The sequence below is a fragment of the Garra rufa genome, chromosome 10 (assembly GCF_049309525.1).
Source record: "Garra rufa chromosome 10, GarRuf1.0, whole genome shotgun sequence".
In the NCBI taxonomy this organism is placed as follows: Eukaryota; Metazoa; Chordata; class Actinopteri; order Cypriniformes; family Cyprinidae; genus Garra; species Garra rufa.
This window is the reverse complement of record NC_133370.1, coordinates 13,637,349-13,654,728: the sequence shown is the minus strand read 5'-3', so window position 1 is coordinate 13,654,728 and position 17,380 is coordinate 13,637,349. Positions and strand designations below refer to the sequence as shown.

The 17,380-nt window shown below is 34.8% G+C and overlaps 2 protein-coding genes across 2 annotated transcripts; one reads left to right on the top strand and one right to left on the bottom strand.

The window, feature by feature from the left end:
- Positions 1-49: 49 nt before the first annotated feature.
- On the bottom strand, positions 50-12,871 carry adhfe1 (alcohol dehydrogenase iron containing 1). Its single transcript, XM_073849903.1, has 18 exons — positions 12,781-12,871; positions 12,376-12,425; positions 11,880-11,932; positions 11,682-11,735; positions 11,308-11,462; positions 10,999-11,195; positions 10,042-10,119; positions 9,805-9,910; positions 9,507-9,659; positions 9,269-9,367; positions 8,808-8,886; positions 8,571-8,667; positions 5,841-5,998; positions 3,542-4,771; positions 3,419-3,459; positions 3,176-3,334; positions 1,475-1,560; positions 50-1,399 (listed from the first exon to the last, which is right to left on the bottom strand). Exons 1-14 carry the CDS (start codon positions 12,831-12,833, stop codon positions 4,688-4,690), a joined length of 1,416 nt encoding a protein of 471 aa, XP_073706004.1. The 5' UTR covers positions 12,834-12,871; the 3' UTR covers positions 50-1,399; positions 1,475-1,560; positions 3,176-3,334; positions 3,419-3,459; positions 3,542-4,687.
- A 496-nt stretch (positions 12,872-13,367) lies between these two features.
- Positions 13,368-17,282, top strand: crha (corticotropin releasing hormone a). The gene is made up of 2 exons (XM_073848054.1): positions 13,368-15,040; positions 16,764-17,282. The coding sequence occupies exon 2, from the start codon at positions 16,784-16,786 to the stop codon at positions 17,186-17,188; it is 405 nt and encodes a 134-aa protein (XP_073704155.1). The 5' UTR covers positions 13,368-15,040; positions 16,764-16,783; the 3' UTR covers positions 17,189-17,282.
- Positions 17,283-17,380: the final 98 nt, after the last annotated feature.

The following is a 17,380-nucleotide window of genomic DNA, read 5'->3' as shown; positions in this document are numbered from 1 at the left end:
ATACATTAAAATTTATTTTGATAATCAACTTTTATATTTTTTACAATAGTAAATTTTTGGGTTTATTTTAACTTTGGCAGCACTAACATTTTAATATAAACATTGCATATATATGTATGCATGTATACACACACATACAGTTGAGGTCAAAAGTTTACATACACCTTGCAGAATCTACTAAATGTTAATTATTTTACCAAAATCATACAAAATTCATGTTTTTTTTATTTTATTTGTACTGACCTGAATAAGATATTTCATTTCACAATAAATATGTTTACATACAGTCCACAAGAGAAAATGATAGTTGAAATTAATAAAAATGTCCCTGTTCAAAAGTTTACTTACACTTGATTCTTAATACTGTGTTACCTGAATGATCCACAGCTGTTTTTTAGTAGTTTTTAATAGTTGTTCATGAGTCCTTGTTAAGACTGAACAGCCAGGGGTGTAAACTTTTGATCAGTACGTTTTTCTTATTTTGCCTAAATATCATTTTTTTTTCATTTAGCATGTACCCTTTTGAAGCTACAGAAGATACTTACATGTTTCCCAGAAGACAAAATTTGTTACATTTACCCTGATCTTCAAATTCAAAATGTTTTCATGAACAACTATCCCTAAAAAAAAAAAAACAGCTGTGGATCATTCAGATAACAACACAGTATTAAGAATCAGGTGTATGTAAACTTTTGAACAGGGTCATTTTTATAAATTCAACTATTTTTTTTTCTTCTGGACTGTATGTAAACATCTTTTATGTGAAATATCTTATTCAGGTCAGTACTAAAAAAAACAACAACATGCATTTTTTATGACCCCACTTATTTTGGTAAAATAATTAAAATTTTTGAAGATTCTGCAAGGTGTATGGACTTTTGACCTCAAGTGTATACACATACATACAGATCTAAAATTTAAAATAAAAACAATTTCTAATTCATTGTAGTCTTTCTGCATTATTAGTCAAAACATATACAGATATGCAAACAAATGTTCATTGGCGAAGTGTGCGATATTTCCAATCAAAATCACAATATTGACATATTTACACTGGAATATTCATGACACCAGTCGCAGGCTCAGTGCCACAAACTGCCTCCGAAGTTACTGAGGCCCCAAACCATAAAAAGGACACAAAAATCTGAAGGAGTTGCATACAACTCAACTTTGGTGTGATATTGTCCTAGTTTCTGCACTCTTGTGACCCATTTAGAAGAGAAAGGTGGAGCTCTAGGGTTACATGCATCAGTCAGGATGAAACGCAGGATTGATGGAGCCAATCGAACGTACAGCGTGTCCGTCACTACGTCGCCGAGAGAGGAGCCGCTGAAGTAATCTAGGTGAACCCGGCACTCCTGACAGAGACGCTCGCCTTGGCAGTTTCAGAGAGCGCCCTCTAGAAATGAAAATAGCAGTGATGACGCAAAGCGACAAAAACAAATCAGAGTTACACAACGTCATAAACACTCACCCAGAACAGCCACTCCGATCATTAGACGCCGATTGCATGAAGCTTTGTGACGCCTGAGTCGAAATAAGCCTCACTGGCTCCTGCTTCTGCACACATATATACATTTATTACACATTAATAAATATATTTGTAAATATAGTCTAAATATAACATATTTGTAGCAATAGCCAAAATTACACTGTATGGGTCAAACTTATCGATTTTTCTTTTATACCAAAAATCATTAGGATATTAAGTAAAGATCACGTTCCATGAAGATATTTTGTAAATCTCCTACCGTAAATATATCAAAAGTTAAATTTTGATTAGTAATTTGCATTGCTAAGAACCTCATTAAAATAAAATAATTAATTAATCAATTAATAATTAATTTAATTTAATTAAACTTATAATCAAAAACTTTACGGCCCGGTTTCACAGACAGGGCTTAAATTAAGCCAGGATTAGTAATTAGTAATTAAGTAATTTTTATAAATGTGCTTTGAAAAAAACATTTTTGGTGTGCATCTTTAGACAAAACAAAGGCACTGATATATTTTAAGATCAGTCAGTGCAATTTTCTTTTAGTTGAAACAGCTCAGACTTACATTTTAGTCTAGGACTAGACTTAAGCCTTGTCTGTGAAACCGGGGGTAGATGTTTACATTGCAACTTTAAACTTAGCACATCAAAATAAGTATACTTCTTTAAAGCACAACAAAAAATGTATTAAAATGTAAGGGTTTGTTTTTATTACAACGTAACTAGTGCATTATATGATATTTAAAGTTTTTTTTATCATTTTATTTTAAATTTACTTATAAACTTCAAGTCGATCATTGCAAATATGTATTTACAAAAATATTTAATATCATAACATTCAAGTTTAACATTAAAATTATTTTAAAATATATTTTATTTTACCATAAATACTTGAAAGTACATTTGGTAGTACACTTTAATCATATTTCAAAGTCAACACATGCAAAATTATATATAAACAAGTCCCAATTATGAGAGTCCAAAAAAGTTCAAATAATGCATAATACTTAATCTAGAATACATTTTCAATTAATTAAAGGGATAGTTCACCCAAAATTTTTAATTCTGTCATTAATTACTCACCCTCATGTCGTTTCAAATTCAGAAGACTTTCATCTTCAGAACACAAATTAAGATGTTTCTGATGAAATCTGTAAAAAGTTGACTTAACTTAAAATTATTAAGTTTAAAATTAAAAAAATGTTTTAATCCAGTCAACTTGTCACTCACAGTGAGAGTTTCTGACCCTGCAACTGAAATGTTCAAACAGCCTAGACATTTAGTATGGAAGTTATTTTATTTATATCTTTGCACACAAAAAGCAGCATTCTCATAGATTCATAACATTACAGTTGAACATGGACTGATGTCCTTACCACCTTTCTGGGCCTGTTTGAATGTTTTAGTTGTGTTGCCTTCTATGCAGGGTCAGAAAGCTCTCGGATTTCATCAAAAATATCTTAATATGTTTTCTGAAGATGAACAAAGATCTTACGGATTTGGAACGACATGAGGGTGAGTAATTAATAATACAATTTTCATTTTTTGTTGAACTATCCCTTTAACTGTCAAAAGTATATTATTCTAAAGTAGCTATATTATTTCCAGAATGAGCACATGTGTGATTTAGGCCATGTAGTGTATCTTTTATGCACTGTATGAGTTTGTGTGCATGAATACCGTAGTGAAGCAGGCTGTGGGCAGATATCCCTCCTTTCCGTTCTGAAGTCGGACATAACACCAGTCAGCATTCTCCTGATACAGCAGCAACACCACCTCACCAGCACGAACACACAGCTCTTCGTCACAGTCTGCACTGTAGTCTGCTGTCACCACCATCTCACACACAAAAATATAGTCTAAATACAGTATAAACTGCTGTATTACAAGATGCTGCAGCTCAAATGAGAAAATGCGCGTTACCATTTCTCCTTGGTGCTTGAATATCACTCTCTTCCGACAAACTGCAAGATTGAATCATTTCGTTATAATATTTGTACATTAAACAGAAATTATATAAAAAGACAGCAGGAAAAGACTACTAACCTTGAGGTGACAAAACAGTGGTGAACACCTCAAACTCTTCATGGCTCTGTGTGTAGATCTGCTGCATGATGAAGCCAAACAGCACACAAGCTGCAAGAAGAACTGAGACACTTTATTCAGAGTCACTGCTATTGCTAAATCTTCTCCTCTCTTTAAATACTCTCTTATACGCACACACATTAGAAGAACTTAGTTAGGTGCTTTTCTAGGAAACAACAGCACTCTTAAATCTATTTAAATCTGTTCCACTTCAATTAACTCTTTAAATGCTGCAGGTCACAGCTCTGATCAGACAATCACACGCTTATAAAAGTCATCTCTCTCAATACTTACAGTAATTCACTCACACCATTAACACGTAACAATACACAACCTATACAATGATCCTCATGCATGTCAAAAAAGGCACAAAAAATAAATATTTTCATATTTCATACATTTTATTAGCCTGCAGTACAGTAAGAAATATTTTAATAGATTAGGGTTAGATTCTGATTGCATAATCATTCACTCTATATACTCCAGTTTATGCTTCTAGCTCCATTTCAAAATAAAATCACTAGTGAAGAGATTATTAATATTAGTAATATGAAATACTGAGATATAGTATTATGACATCTGAACTTCAATTCCAATCCTATAAGGCTTCCTTACTTCAGATGAGGATTTCAGCACGGCATGAATGAATGAATCTGAGTCCCTTCATCAATTTTAATTCATCATTGATTTAAGAAATAAAAACAAAACTGAAAAACAATGTTGCTTACCAGATCAAGTCTAATCCTGATTCTTAGATTAGACTCATTTAAATCCAACCTGCTTAAATCACTCTGATTAACAAATCAGCATAATAGTTAGAGTGAATGGAGAGTATGCATACTGTGTGTGTGCAGGGTGGTTTAATTATGTTATGATTATAATTATGTTTGAATACGTTTAGATTGGTGTGCAGAACACAGTATCTGAGAGTGAGTGTATTACTGTCTCTGCTTTTCTCAGGACAGTGACATCACTGGAAGGATTATAGGTCAGCGAGGTCAGAGTGTTGAGATCAGTGTCTCTGCTTACATAATAAAATCAGCACAGCTAATCAGAGACTGTGCTTCTCGGAGCCACGTCAGTGTGTTACAATGTCCTTCAGTTTGCTCAGTAGATCTTCATGGAAGCTGCAAACAGATCAGTTAGATCCTCTTCAGTGTGAGCCCGAGGAGAGAGTTTAGTTACCCGCTCCTGTCAAACATACACAAACAAACTCAATTAATCACTCTGAGATCATTTTAACACACTATATAATGTATTATTAATCAGTGTAATGTTGTAAGTATTGGAGTGTTTTAAAGCTGGGCGACAGAACATGAATATAGTACCATATTAATGTATGTACATAGCATTGTTATGATGTTAAAACTGTGAAGAAGGTTCGGAAATTAACAAGGGCTTGTGGCAAAAATGCCACCAAAATGAGCAAAAACAAAGACAAAGGGGCAACAAATGCCCCTGCACAATTAAACAATCTATTACAGCATCAGATTGCTTTTATGTGCTGTTTTGTGCAGCGCTAACCCTTATAACCAATTAAATGTTTCTGTTGAACTTAGAAATGCATTGGCCAATCAGAGATGCTTATATTAGGAAGGAAAGGAAGGAAAGGAAAGGGGGTGAGTGAGGCCAAGTATGGTGACCCATACAAGGAATTTGTGCTCTGCATTTAACCCATCCAAGTGCACACACACAGTAGTGAACACACACACACCGTGAACACACACCCGGAGCAGTGGGCAGCCATTGCTGCGGCGCCCGGGGAGCAGTTGGGGGATTGGTGCCTTGCTCAAGGGACTCACCTCAGTCGTGGTATTGAGGGTGGAGAGAGTGCTGTACATTCACTCCCCCCACCTACAATCCCTGCCGGACCTGAGACTCGAACCTGCAACCTTTGGGTTACAAGTCCGAATCTCTAACCATTAGGCCACGGCTGCCCCATTAGTCAGTGTTGATTAAAATAAGCATTAATGATTTAGCTTGTACACTGATTTTAATTTCACTAATTATACACTAGGGGAAAAATAGCTTAGTTTTAGCTTTGGTTGAAATTTATCATCAACATTGTTTGATATTTTACAAATCTCAAAAAAGTTTCTTTCTGGTAAACAGTCACTTTAACTGAAGGAGTTCAGCCTTTTAAACTGCCATATTTCTCATTCTCGGGTGATTAAGCTGTTTGGGTCATTTTTGACAGAGCAGAATTTCAGCTTTCAGGAAAAAATGCTCTCTGTAGTGTTTTTTAGTACAGCGACTTGACCTGAGGGATGGTGCCCTTCACCAAAGATGGAATGTCCTCTTTACTGTAGCCAATTGCAGACAGGCCATCCTCCACTTCCAGGTCATACAGAAACGATCTGAGAGTGTCGGCCAACACACGGCCAGCATCATCTTTCTTGATGTTACTCACATCAGTACCTTATAGACACACAAACACAAACATGATCAATTAAATCATACAATGTTTCAAATATACAGGTGTGGTCAAAAGCTTATATACACCTTGCAGAATCTGCAAAATGTTCATTATTTTACCAAAATAAGAGGGATCATACAAAATTCATGTTATTTTTTATTTAGTACTGACCTGAATATGATATATAGTCCACAAAAGAAAATAATAGTTGAATTTATAAAAATGACCCCATTCAAAAGTTTACATTCACTTGATTCTTAATACTGCGTTGTTATCTGAATGATGCACACCTATGTTTTTTTTGTTTAGTGATAGTTTAATTTAGTGAACCCTTGTTTGTCCCGAACATTTAAACTACCCACTGTTCTTCAGAAAAATCCTTCAGGTCCCACACATTCTTTGGTTTTTCAGCATTTTTGTGTATTTGAACCCTTTCCAACAATGACTGTATGGTTTTGAGATCCATCTTTTCAACTGAGGACAACTGAGGGACTCATAAGCAACTATTACAGACAGTTCAAATGCTCACTAATGCTTTAGAAGGAAAAAGATGGATTAAGTTTCGGGGTGAAAACTTTTAAACAGATAAAAGATATGTACATTTTATTATCTTGCCTAAATATCATATTTTTTTCATTTAGTGCTGCCCTTCAGAAGCTACTGTAGATACTTACATTTTCCAAGAAGAGAAAATAGGTGAAATTTACCCTGATCTCCAAATTCAAAAAGTTTTCACCCCCAGCTCTTAATGCATCGTTTTTACTTCTGAAGCATCAGTGAGCAGTGGCGGACTGGCCGTCTGGACGTTCTGGAGAATACCAGAACGGCCGCTGCAGCAGGACGGCCGTCGGCCTCTCTGCAGCCGTCAGGTTTTTTTTTTCTTTTTCTTTTTTTTTTTTCTTGCTTATAATTTACTGTTGTTCCATGTCAAGACCGATAGGTGGCAACAATGCGATTGGATAGATGCGCAAACTCACTGGTCAAGTGCAGATTGGAGAAAAAAAATGGATACTGCAGGGCAAATAGTATACTCTTTGTGCAGGGGTTACGAAAAAAGGAAAGAAAAAGGTTGGGCTGAGAAGGTGAGGATGAGAGCCAGACGGCTGTGAAGGAGGAGGCTGCACAGGGACATAGTAATGAGGGACATGGAAGTTCCCCAGACAAGTGCAGGGCAAGTAACATGAAAGGAGGATAATTAGGGTTATTTCCTAGGTAATCTGACGTTAGCAAATGTTATTTCAGGTTGCTACATTTTTATCTATACCCCAATGAAATAACACTATTGCAGTTTTTACAGTTAGGCCTAATTAGCTATAAAACACGATATAAACATGCCGCTGCATTAACATGAAGGCAGAAGAAATATTTAAGTAATTAAACCGTTTTTGTGCACACTGCAAAAACTCCATCTAATCAAGTCAAAAAATCTTGTTTCCAGCTAAAAAGTATTTTTAACCTTGTTACTTATATACTAAGCAAGAGCAGAAGGTGTTAGATTATTAATCTTATATTGAGTATTTTTAGAATTCTTACCAAGTGTGATTTGTCTTGTTTCATTGGCAGATTATTTCACCTAATTTAAGAAGCTTTCGACTAAAATCACGTATTTTAAGGGTTAGGTTAGTCGAAAGCTTCTTAAATTAAGTGAAATAATCTGCCAATGTAATAAGACATATCACACTTGCTAAGAATTCTCAAAATAAGACAAATATACTCAAAATAAGATTGATAATATAACATCTTCTGCTCTTGCTTAGTATATAAGTCTCAAAACAAGATCAAAAATACTTTTTAGCTTTTTTCAAAAAGATTTTTTTTACTTGGTTAGATGAACAGTTTTTGCAGTGCCGTATTTTTTGCACAAATAAATTAAGAGATTAGTAAGTAATAAATATAGTTTAAGATTGCATGGAATAGATGACATAATACATAAACCCTGTTTTTTTTTTTTAATCCATTCTTTCACATGTTTATTCAGGTAGAGAATAGAGAGGATGACACCTGCTATAATTTGGAAGGTAAAACATCATGGGTTAAGATTTAAGTATTTTGAGACCCGTGTCTGTTGCTGATTAGCTTTCACACACATCTGTTGTTGTGGGATGAGCCGAGTCAAAGTCCAGGGCTGTTTTTTAGTCCCAGTCCGCCACTGTCAGTGAGTGTTTGAACCTTCTGTAATAGTTGCATATGAGTCCCTCAGTGTGAAAAGACGGATCTCAAAATCACACAGCAATCGTTGGAAAGGGTTCAAATACACAAAAATGCTAAAAAAACAAAGATTTTGTGAGACCTTAAGGATTTTTAGAAGAACAACAGGCAAGGGGCTCATGAACAACTTTCACTAAACAAAAAACACAGTATTAAGAATCAAGTATGTGTAAACTTTTGAAGCTGGTAATTTTTAAAAATTCAAATATTATTTTCTCTTGTGGACTATACGTAAACATCTTTTATGTGAAATATCTTATTCAGGTCAGTACTAAATATATATATATATATATATATATATATATATATATATAATTAATATGACATCTTTATATGTTCCTATTAGTTTAGCCCTCTGTGCGTTACCTAGTATTTGTGCTGCCTCCAGGTGGCGCTCAGGACACATGTTTGCAGTGAAGGCAAAAACAGCAGGTGAAGTAAGAACTACAGAGAGTCCATGAGGCTGAAAGAAAACAGCACAGTAAAACTACAGTGTAGTTTTTGAAATAGAAACTGTTGTAACACTATAAATGTCTTTACTGCTGCTTTAACAGATTATTTCATCCTGATTAAACAAAATAATTCATTACAGTTTATATTTACCACTATAGGATGTTCTACATTGTAGCCTTTAGCCCTGTGAGTTTTGACATTCCCGGCAATGGGATACGACATTCCATGACTTGAACAAAGAAAATGAAAACTCAACACATTACCAGATAATTTCCACAAATACATATCAACAGAAAAATAAAACTATTGTATGGACATAACTGTACATGTGATTTTCCTATTGGATTGAAATTAAAGGTGTGTTATCATAAAAGTGGCATTAGAGTCGCTAACTAGCCATTACTAACTTTCAACAAGAGCTGTTGCCTCGCAGCAATAAGTTCAGTCCACCTGTGATGTCTGATGTAAACAAATATGGAAAATGACTACAGCGCAGAACCAGTGATTCCATTAGCAGTCTCTTTAGTGTGTTGCGATTTGATGCTGCCAAACTCATTACCAGAATCAACTCTTTTTTAGCTGTTAATTTAATGTTAGTTCTATTTAATTACCATAAATGGACTCCTGCATTGCCAAAGCCAATTCCTGCAAACACACTGGCCAGGTGCATGCTGGAGCGAGCCTCCACATCTCCAGCGTCACGCACCGCCCTACAACACATCCATCTTTATATCTTAACAATGTTGCATTTCAATAAAATACTTTTAAAATATATCAAATATTTCAGTAAGTACAAAAAAAACACATGATTTAACTCAGATTCTATACATTTTAAATGCAGAAACATACCGTTTCAAGTATTTGGCAACGATCTTGAGAGCATGTCTTGCCCAAACATCACTGATTGGATTGCTGCCCTGGTAAGCTGGGCGATTGATGGGATTGGATGGGCAGGGGCTCCTTAAGTTATACGGCAATGCAGTGAATGACTCTAATGCATGACTAAACAGAGAAAGATGTAAACCAAGAACAATAAATATCATAATCTAAGCACAAATATCAAATACATAAGTGACAGTAAAGACATGTAAATTGTTGCCTTAGTGAGAGCATGGTTACTAAATAACGTGTGCATGTAAAAACACACCAGAGCACGTCAAAGCCACTGTTAGCTGCCACTCTTGATGGCATGTGAAGAGTATGTAGAGGATCCACCATCCCCAAAGTGGGTTTTAGGGCTCGATTTGCAATACCTGAAGACAAACACCCTTTAACTCTTTAACCATTTTGTCATCTTAAGTCTACACTTTGACAATCAGTATTTCTGAACTCTGTAAATGGAGAACTGTGATGAAACGTTAATGAGTAATATGTTTTTGCAAACCAGTTTTGGCCTTCATGTCCTCAAAGTCAAAGATCGCCACTCCTGTGGTTTCACTCCCCGTTCCAGCCGTAGTAGGAACTTACACATACAACAGACACACAAAATGCACATTAATACATACACTACCAGTCAAAAGTTCTTGAACAGTAAGATTTTTAATGTTTTTTTTTAAATAAGTTCTTCTGTTCACCAAAACTGCATTTATTTGATCCAAAATACTGCAAAAGCAGTAATATTGTGAAATATTTTTGCCATTTAAAATAACCGCTTTTTATTGGAATATATTTTAAAATGTAATTTATTCCTGTGATCAAAACTAAATTTTCAGTACCATTACTCAAGTCTTAAGTGTCAGAAATCATTCTAAAATGCTGATTTGCTGTTAAAGAAGCATTTATAATAATTATTAATATCAATATTTAAAAGAGTTGAGTTTATTCAGGATTCTTCGATGAATAGAAAGATCCAAAGATCAGCATTTATCTGAAATAAAAAGCTTTTATACCATTATACACTATACCATTTAAAAGCTTGGAGTCAGTATATTTTTTAAGGAAAGAAATTAAAGAAATTAATACTTTTATTTAACAAGGATGCTTTAAATTGAGCAAACGTGATGATAAAGACATTTAATGTTACAAAAGATTTCTCTTTTAGATAAATGCTGTTCTTCTGAACTTTCTATTCATCAAAGAAACCTGAAAAAATACTATTCAGCTATTTTCAACAAAATAATAAATGTTTTTTGAGCAGCAAATCAGAATATTAGAATGAAAATTAGAGGAATACATTACACTTTAAAATATATATTTAAATATAAAACAGTTATTTTAAATAGTAAAAATATTTCAAAATTTTACTGTTTTTGATGTACTTTGGATCAAATAAATGCAGGCTTGGTGAGCAAAAGAGACTTAAGACAAAAAAGGAAAAAAAAGTAATATTAAGTCTTTGTACCAGCGATTAGTGGCTTTAGTGTGGCTGTGATGGGTTTTCCTTTTCCAATTGGTGCATTGACAAAATCTAGAAATTCCGCCTCTGGATGAGATGCATAGAGATTGGCTGCTTTACAGGTGTCAATCACAGAGCCTCCGCCCACAGCAACATACACATCAAAAAGTCCTTTTTTGGCAAAATCAATCGCTGCTTTAAAGCTGTAAAGAGAAAGAGAAGTTGCTTTCACACTTCTGTTTGAAATTTGAAACGCTTATATGGACATCAACTAAAACTGACAACAATCCATACATTTCCTTGCCATATTTTTACCTTTTATCTGTTGGTTCTACTCGCACATCCTCATAGATCTTGTATCTGACTCCATGTTTTGTCATTGAGTCCAGCACTGCTGCAACCGGCGGCAGCTGAGACAAGGTCCTATCTGTCATGAGACAGACATTACGTGCCCCCATGTTCTGCAAATCCTGATTATATCAGCCAAAACAGAAAATTTCACAACCACTGACCGACAACTCCAAAGCTAAACTGAAATCAACTGAACAGAAACTTTCTAAGCAATATGAAGAGCAATAACAGTCTACTTAATCAGTTCAGTGCCTGCAAATGTTGCACTTACAAAATATGAACAACAAAAGGGAGTAAATGATGATACACTTTTATTTTCAGATGAAATATTCCCTTACCATGCCAATTTCTCTGGTAACTCCTGCTCCGTATCTGATATTTGAACAAGCCATCTGAAACAGAACAACAAGAATGAAATGGATAACCATCATGTAACACTGCATAAAACAAAATATTTTACAGTGCTTTAAGTGGTAAAACTATATTTTACAATGCATAACTGTTAAATAATAAATGCATGTATGCTGCGCTCTTACTTCAAATGCATAGTCCGTTTTCCGTTCACACACATGAGCCTCACCTGTAGAAACTATACACACAAAACACACTCATATATGGCAGAGACCATTTATTTGTTACTCTAGACCACAAAACCAGTCTTGAGTAGCACGGATATGTTTGTAGCAATAGCCAACAATACAGTACATTGTTTGGGTCAAAATTATTTTCTTTATGCCAAAAATAATTAGTTTATTTAGTAATGATTATGTTCCATGAAAATATTTTTTGAACTTGCTACCGTAAATATATCAAAACTTTTTGATTAGTATTAGTAATATGCATGGTTAAGAACTTGAGAATTTCTCAATATTTTGTTTATCTTTTTTTTTACACCCTCAGACTTGATTTCCAAACAGTTATATCTCAGCCAAATGTCTTATCCCAACAAACCATACAGACATTTATTCAGCTTTTAGATGACGTTTTGTGGTCCAGGGTCACATTTAAAGAAAAACCTATGAAATGTTTTACCTCGGTTATAAGTGTGTGAATACGCTTGAGAATGAGCGGGGCACCTGCACCTATAAAACATATTTTATTGCGATGTATTATTGTAAACATATTGTAATAACTTACTTTCCTACTATTGTGAGGAAAAACAAAAGGGAGATGTTTGGCAGGATAAATCAGTCACTATTGCGAAAAAAGAAGCAATGACATGAAAGCAATGAAAGTCATTTAGGTTTGGAATAACATGAGGGCGAGTACAATATGTCAGAATTTATTTTGGTAAACTGTCCCTTTAAGGGCCTGTTTACAACTTCAAGAGCACTGAGACGAGTCATGCATAACGTATACACATAGGAATACTACTTACTAAAACTGACACAACAACTTTAATACCTTAACCGTGTAAACTGAACAATTTAAACTTACGCCGCGCTCGCAAGCTGACGCATCAGATGAGCGACTCTTTCACCGCCTGCCATGATTTCTGCTCGCGCCCGCTAGTAGTGCGCGCCTCCGGGCAAGTACAGTTCAGTGTCCGTCCGCCACCTGCTGACAGGTATGCGCTCTTGACTGAGGCGGAAACAGCAGTTCATGCTGGTAAACGTCTGAAATAGAAATATCTGTTTATATATAACTATTTATATATGGCCGGGACTTTTTTTTGAATGCCAGTTTCTGTAGGGCACATTGTCGCCATGGGAGCTTAGAATTAAATTGGCTAATTTAGGCTCTTTTTTAGCAATTAAAAAAGTCTCCCTTTATTGTTTCCTCCTTATTTTTCCTGTAATTAGGAGCAGGCGCGGCCATTTGTAAATTTTATGGGTCTGGCTTCAGGTCTCATCCTCATCCAGCTATTTTTAGCTAAACAGTTTGTTTTGCTGCTTGATGTTGCAAATTGTATTATCTTATTCATGAACACACTTTGTAGTCCAAACAGCTTACCGTTTACTGCACGTTGTTATTATTATATTGGTTAATTAACTGGAAGTCTCACCCATAAGCTTACTTCTGCGTTGAAGAAAAAGGTGAATAGTTTCCAGTGTGGTTTTATTGTGTTCATTTGTTCATCAACATCAAAAAATAAATAAATAAATCATTTAGCTACACCAACTTGGTGTTTGGAAACCAAGAAACAAAAATATACATTTGTACAATTTGACTCATTCCTGCAGGATGCATGAAAACATATACCACAGAATTGTTTTTTAATGTAACTTATTTGTTTGTATATACCACGAGTCATGAAATGTTGCATAAAACATGTCCCTGCTGTTATCATAGTTTGCTGACAGTGTTTTACTCGTTGCATATGAACTGTTTAGTGTGAAGCAGTTGTTGGTGTTAATTGATTTTAATAGAACAGTTTTTCTAACAGCTGAACCACTTTAACATAATTATTTAAACTGTCAGTACTTATACCAGAATAATATAACAGAAACCATTAGAAACAAAAACACTTTTTATGTAAATGAGAGCAACTAACTATTTTCTGAAACATTAGTTGGATGTTCATAGCATATTTTGAATGTATATACTGTAGCCTATTCAGAAATATTGTTTTCATAACTCAAAGGAATACCCAAAAATGACATGTTGTTCCAAATATATGTTTTTAGAACATATTTTGTTAGCTGGAAAATACAATATTTATAAAATCCTGGACCACAAAACAACTCATATGTAGCATGGATTTAATGCCAAAAATCATTAGGAAATTAAGTAAAGATCATGTTTCATTAAGATATTCTGTAAGTTTCCTATATATAAACCTAATTTTTGGTTAGCAATATGCATTGCTAAAAACTTTATTTGGACAACTTTAAGGGTGAGTTTCTTAATATTTAGATTGTATTGCACCCCTAGATTCCAAATTGTCAAATAGTTGTATCTCAGCCAAATATTGAACAACCATACATCAATAAAAGCTATTTATTCAGCTTTTAGATGTCAAAATCTAAATTTAAAAAATTGACCTTTATGACAGGTTTTGTGGTCCACGGCCACATTTGACTAACATTTTACTAAAGGAAAAACACAATCTGTTCCTCCTAAATAACATTAATCAATTATTTGTATAATAGGTGACTCAGTAACTGTCCCTTCAAAGCGATAAAGTCCACGTTTCTATTCACGGCTGTGCAGTTTGTGCTCCAGCATTCCCACGACAGGCAATTTGGAAAATGGATGAATGCATTTTGTCCATGTTGTTGATTATTTTAATAGGGTAAGATGCAAACCAGCTAAATCCGTGTGGGAGGCCCTTTGACCCCGTTCCCTGGATTGATTGCTCGCGTCTCAGATCTTGCGCGCATCGTTGCCAACGATTTGAACAGCTGGAGACGCGCTGCTCTCCCTCGGCGCGTCAGTGCGTCATAAGCAGAGTCTCTCAATTACCGGCGGTTGAATCAGATTCATTAACACGAATTAAGAAGTCCCGGTTAATTCAGAGGAGACCGACTCTCGATTAAATCTACAGCGTGAACTAAACACACGACGGAATGCAAGAGCATTTTCATTTTGAATTTACTCGAACTGCGGCCAATTATTCCATGACTCATTCCGGTGATTCGGTCATCTCAGAAATAAGATGCTGTTGGCCTCATATATATAAACCCCACCGATTCTCAAACTGCACCGACAACCGTCTCTCAGAAACAAGGTCATTTCCAGAGGACACCAACCTGAGGTAATCATTATTTTTTTAACACACATGACTTTTTCGAAATTACATAAAGGTTAACCTTTGGTGTGCTAAATAAGTAGAGTGCATTCAGGTTCATATAAAGTGGGCTGTGGGCTTGATTACTGTGCTCAAAGGGTTTACACTTTCAGAGCATAACAATGGTTTTATTGAATACTACCATCAACAGGTTATACAATGCAAAGATAACATTTTAAAAATATTAGTTTTTTTGTAGGTGTTTAAAATAGTGCTGTGGGATTCAGGTAAAGTGGGTCGACTTTTAACCTTCAGTAATTATATAAATTCATTAAATAAACTGACATTCACTGGTTATTTTATAGTTGACGTTTATAATTTACTTTTTAGAGAACAGAAATGAGAATGCAGTAAGGAATTCAAGTCAGAGATGGAAGAAAGGAAAGAGAACAGAAAGGAAGTCTAGGCATTAAATTCAATCTGTGGAGTGAAAAAAAAGAATGCATTTAAATGTCCCTCTTATTATTTGTTTTAGCCTATTTGTTGTTGCTTGTGATAGAGTCACATCTTTAATGCATTGTAGAGTTTATTTTTTTTATCCATATTCTGATTTCTGAATATTCTGATTTTCAGATTTCATTAAATTTAACATCAGCACATGTTCTTTCAGTTGATTGGAATTCCACGCATGAACTGAGTTGTAGATTTACAAATTATTTATTTTACTCATAACCTGTAGGTTATATATGTTTTAGGTTTGTTAAATATTTGTCTGATAGCATGGGTATATTTTTCAATAGCCAAAAATACCTTGCATGGGTCAAAATCATTGATTTTTCTTTTAAGGCAAAAATCATTAAGAAATTAAGTGAAGATCATGGTCCATGAAGATATTTTGTAAATTTCTTATACCAATAATTTATCAAAGCTTAGTTTTTGCTTTGTAATATGCATTGCTTAAAACTTAACTTTTTGATTTTCACAATATTAGATTTTTTGCACCCTCAGATTCCAGACAGTTTATTTAAATAGTTGAATCTCAGCCAAATAATGCCCTATATCCTAACAAACCGTACAACAATGAGAATCTTATTTATTCAGATTTCAGATGATGTATAAATCTCAATTTAAAAAAATTACTGGTTTTGTGGTCCAGGGTCACATGTGTGTTAATAAATCATGTGTTTTTAATTAAGATGTAGTATAATTAAAGTTGATAAATAAGGGGTGGCCCACTTTACCAGACCAGCTGGCCCACTTTACCTCAGAAAAGAAACTTGAGTACATAATCTCACAATGTTTATTGCTATAGATTTGGCAAATAACACTTTATAGGAACTGCATTCAAATTGAAGCTGAAAGAAAAAAAACATCTAGGTATCTAAATGACATGGTTTACAAAACCTTAATTTACCCTATGTGTTGCATAATAATTATTTTAGGTAACTGATATTCTTTCTAGTGAAAAGTCTGAGACCACATTAAAATCTTTGCCATTGGTTTTTCACAAATAAGTGGAATTTCAGCTAAAGAGCTGCTGTCATTAAAAATATAGGCTACTAAATTCCAAATACATTAACAGTCTTTACAATAATTTGTAATAAGATGCTTTAGGACGTGAATTAGTAGTAGCTAAGCATTTTATAGCATTCTCAGACTTTTGGAACCCATATGGGCTTGTAAAAGTAGCCTATTAAAGAATAGCCCACTAAACTATAAACACATTTTATCGCCTATTCCGTTTATTCAGATAACCGGGAGTTTCCTTCAATGAAGCTGCACGTGTTACTCGCTGCTGTCTCTCTCGGTGTCTTTGTCTCGCTTTCTGGATCCGCTCCCGGACACACGAACACGCAGCTGCCGGTTCTGATGCGCTTGGGAGAGGAGTACTTCATCAGGATGGATAACGCCGCTCACAGTGACCGGAGATCACCGTCACGCACCAAGGCGCTTCAGCTGCAGCTCATGCAGCGGCTGTTAGGAGGTAAGCTCGGTAGTGTCGGTAACGGGATCATGTACAGCCCCGAGGAGCGGAAGCGCCGGTCTGAGGATCCGCCAATTTCGCTGGATCTGACTTTTCACCTGTTGCGCGAAGTGCTGCAGATGGCGAGAGCCGAACAACTGGCTCAGCGAGCGAGCAACAACCGCAAGATTATGGACGATTTAGGAAAATAATACATGACTTACACAAATACATTATATGTGTGACGTATTAAAATGTTTTTATGCTCATTTCTAAAGTGACATGTTAGAGTTCTTCATTTTTCTTTTAATTTATTAATTCATTCATGTCCTCATTCATTTTAGCCAGCTACTTCAGAAAATATTAATAATAAGGTCTTATTTAACAGCTTTTTATCTTTTCAA

Excerpts from the sequence above, each read along its gene's own strand:
- adhfe1 (XM_073849903.1), bottom strand. The coding sequence starts at position 12,833 with ATGGCAGGCGGTGAAAGAGTCGCTCATCTGATGCGTCAGCTTGCGAGC. Across the intron at positions 10,120-10,998 it reads ACTAAAGCCACTAATCGCTG|TTCCTACTACGGCTGGAACG; the intron begins GTACAAAGACTT and ends TGTATGTGTAAG. Across the intron at positions 8,668-8,807 it reads ATGTAGAACATCCTATAGTG|CCTCATGGACTCTCTGTAGT; the intron begins GTAAATATAAAC and ends GTTTTCTTTCAG.
- crha (XM_073848054.1), top strand. The coding sequence starts at position 16,784 with ATGAAGCTGCACGTGTTACTCGCTGCTGTCTCTCTCGGTGTCTTTGTC.